Here is a 3069-nt window from a genome sequence, read left to right on the forward strand (position 1 = left end):
CAGAAATGTATAAGGGTGAGTCTGAGAGAGAAATTAGACAACAAGAGGGACTATCAATTGGGCAGTTCCCCAGGTTGGAGAGACAAATTGTAGATAGGGTCATAATGGAACTTGGGGGAAAATGGTTTTGGTATCTGACTCAGACCTCTCAGATTTGAAATGGAAGAAGAGTGTGGGGAAGGATGATGATTCTAAATCAAAGCTGGCAACTACCCCTATGACCTCGGGAAGACTTAAAGTGAAGTCCAGGTCAGGATGGGAGGTCAAATTGCCTCTTGTACCTGCCTCTTCTGACAGAATTGGGACTTCCTAATGACTAGGCAATAACAATTTCTCACTCCAAGTTACTGCCAGTAATGGGGAGCCATTGAAAGTTTTTATTTTGTTTTGTTTTAATACGGTTGATGGTAACATGGTGACATTTAGAACAATCACTCAGGCTGCTGGTGTACAGGATGAATTGAAGAGTGCAGGTAGGGAGATCTATTAGGAGGCTGTTACATTAGTCCAGGCAAGAAGTGATGAGGTCTGAACCAGGGTAAGAGCCGTGGAGGTAGAAAGGAAGGGCAGGGATACGATATGTTAAGGAGGTGTTATTACCAGACTGATGGGATGAGGGGCATGAAAGAGTGCATAGGGTAGAGGACAGTGCCCAGGTTTCTGACTTAGTTTCCTCTTGTAGTCAGCGGTGCAGGTTCTGCCTTTCTCCCTGGGCTTTTGTGAGCAGGAAGCAATGTGACAGGAGAGTGCTTTGGGAATGGCAAAGCTGGGTACCCACATCTTCTACATTATTGTCAAAGCTCTCTGATCACCATGGTAAGTTCAGTCTGTGGAACGAGACGTGACAAGATAAATCACGGTAGTCACCCAGATATCCGCGAACGGGGGGCGGAAGTTGGGCGGGAGGCCCAAGATAACGAATTTCCTACACCTGCCGGCAGCTGGAGCCCCGGGCGGAGTGAAAGCGGACTCCGCCCCTGGGCGGGGCGTGGGTGGGGCCTGGACGCCGCTGTGGCGGAGCCGAGCTGTAGCCAGAGCCTCAGCCCTAAGTAGCCGCGGTGGGCACCAGACCCGACCCTCACCGACTCGCACCGCCCGGTTCCGCGAACCGGCTGCGCCTTCTGCCGCGTGCCGCCAGGTCCGCCGTCCTGCTGTTTTGCCAGGAGCGAGCCGCTCGTCCCGCACCCGGAGTCCCAGGTAAGGGGCGCGGCCCGGGCACCCCGCCGGAAGAGAATCTGGGACCGACCCCCGCTCGGGGCGCTGGCGACAGCGAGCGGGCGCTGAGGAGTGCGGGCAGCGGAGGGGACACCGAGGATAAGAGGCTGGGGGAGGCTGCTGAGGAGGGGCACCATGGCCGGGAGGGAGGCGCGTAGCCTGGGGAGGGGCGCTGAGGAGGTCTACCAGACCGCGAGGGCGGTGAGGGGTGCTCCGAGGGCAGGGGGCGGCGGGAGGTGGGAAAGCAGGAGCGGCCACTGGAGTCAGTAGGGGCTCGCTGGGGGGAAACACGGGGCGTTGGGGGCGGGGAGATGTAAGGAGGGACTGAGAGGGGCAGTGCGTGAAGAGGGTACCAGGCAGCTGAGGGGCGTGAAGAGGGTGCCAAAGCGAGGGCACTGAGGAGAGCGAGGGCAAGGGGGCGGCGTGGAGGCCAGTAGACGGGGTCTGCAGGGTCGTGGTGAGCTGGAGAGCAGTGAGGTGATGAAGGAAAGGGGCTCTGGGCAGAGGGGGGTGTTGGTCGGGGAGAGGGGAAGAGGGCGAGGGAATTTGAATCGAGAGCTGGGATCGAAAAAGATGCGGAGCCCGAGGCCAGCTTGGCGCGGGCACGGGGGATAACCGTGAGTGGCGGCTGGGGGGTGGGGCTCGGAGGAGGGAAGCCTGGAAGAATGGGAAGGTGGGAGGCGAGGCTGGGTCTACACAGACTGCAGAGGAAGGGGGCGGGGAGCTGGTGGAGGGAGAGGGCAGTGGCCTTGGATATGGGCAGTGGGCGCCTGACTTCTGGCTGGGGGTGGGGGGGGGTGGAGAGGCACTGGAATAGAGCAGGGGTCTGGCGGCTGGGGGTGGAGGAACTGTCTGCGAGCTTGGAGAGATTAGGGTAGTGGGTGTATTGGGTTAGGTTGGGGAGGAACCCGGTGTGGGTTGTGTGAGGGTGGGAAGATAATGGGGCTGGTATGGAGTCCATGGGCACCCAGGTGCTAAACGTGTCTTAGCTACTCAGAAGGCTGAGGAGGGGGCACAGGCACTGAACTCTGTTACACCACCACCTGGGATCACAGACAAGAAGAGAATTTTGGACAAAAAAATTCATCCACTGGCTGCCTCTGTTCCTGAGTCCAAATGTGGGAAGGACTTTAGGGAGGGCGGGGTGGCAGCCTTTGGAAGCTAATAAAGGTGTGGAGGGGAGTGGGAGAAAGACAGGGCCTTCCATCCCAACTTCCTGGAATTCAGATGGAAAGGGGTTGAGGACAGTAAAAGGAGTGCGTGTTTACAGGTGGATGCCCGCCTGTTCTGTGCATATAAAGGGAGAAGGACCATGGAATACCATGAAAAGCCCTGGCTATGGTAGTGGGAAGTCCTGGCACTGTGTTAGCCAGAGAAGACATTTTGCCAGAAGATGATGGGTAAAGGAAGGCTTTCTGGTCATGGAGGATTTAGCCAATAGTGGAGGACAGTGTGTTCCTATCAGAGGAAATGCTATGGGAAAAGGCAAAACTCTAAAATGATCTCCAATCCAAAAATAAATCTCCAGTTTCTTATGGAATATGATGTGAAGAGAGATACCAATAACCTACAGAGGATGTTTTAAAGATTTCCCCCCCTAAGCTCAGAACTCCTTAGGTTTCCTCTCCATCTCCCCAGAGTACAGCACCAGGTATGGTGCACAGTAGGTGCTCAGTGAATGTTGATTCAGTGAACAGTTGACCTGTGCTGGTGCTCCTGCCTCCAATTCACTCATCCCCACCCCACCGAATTGTTGTAAGAAGCAAATATGGTAACATGGGTGAAAAGAGCTTCATAAACTATAAAGCAGTGTATGAAAGAGATAGAATGCATCAAAAGCAATTAGTAGAGTGC

The 3069-nt window shown here is 55.5% G+C and overlaps 1 protein-coding gene across 1 annotated transcript in view; it reads right to left on the minus strand.

Moving 5' to 3' along the window:
• LOC121101961 (proline-rich protein 36-like) overlaps window positions 1–3069 on the minus strand; it is a 5275-nt gene that overhangs the window by 1681 nt on the left and 525 nt on the right. Inside the window, exon 2 of the mRNA XM_040626600.1 lies at window positions 868–1677. Within this exon, the coding sequence (XP_040482534.1) occupies window positions 868–1677 (810 nt within the window). The remainder of the gene's footprint in view (window positions 1–867; window positions 1678–3069) is intronic.

The sequence above is a fragment of the Ursus maritimus genome, unplaced genomic scaffold (assembly GCF_017311325.1).
Source record: "Ursus maritimus isolate PB19 unplaced genomic scaffold, ASM1731132v1 scaffold_12, whole genome shotgun sequence".
Classification (NCBI taxonomy): domain Eukaryota; kingdom Metazoa; phylum Chordata; class Mammalia; order Carnivora; family Ursidae; genus Ursus; species Ursus maritimus.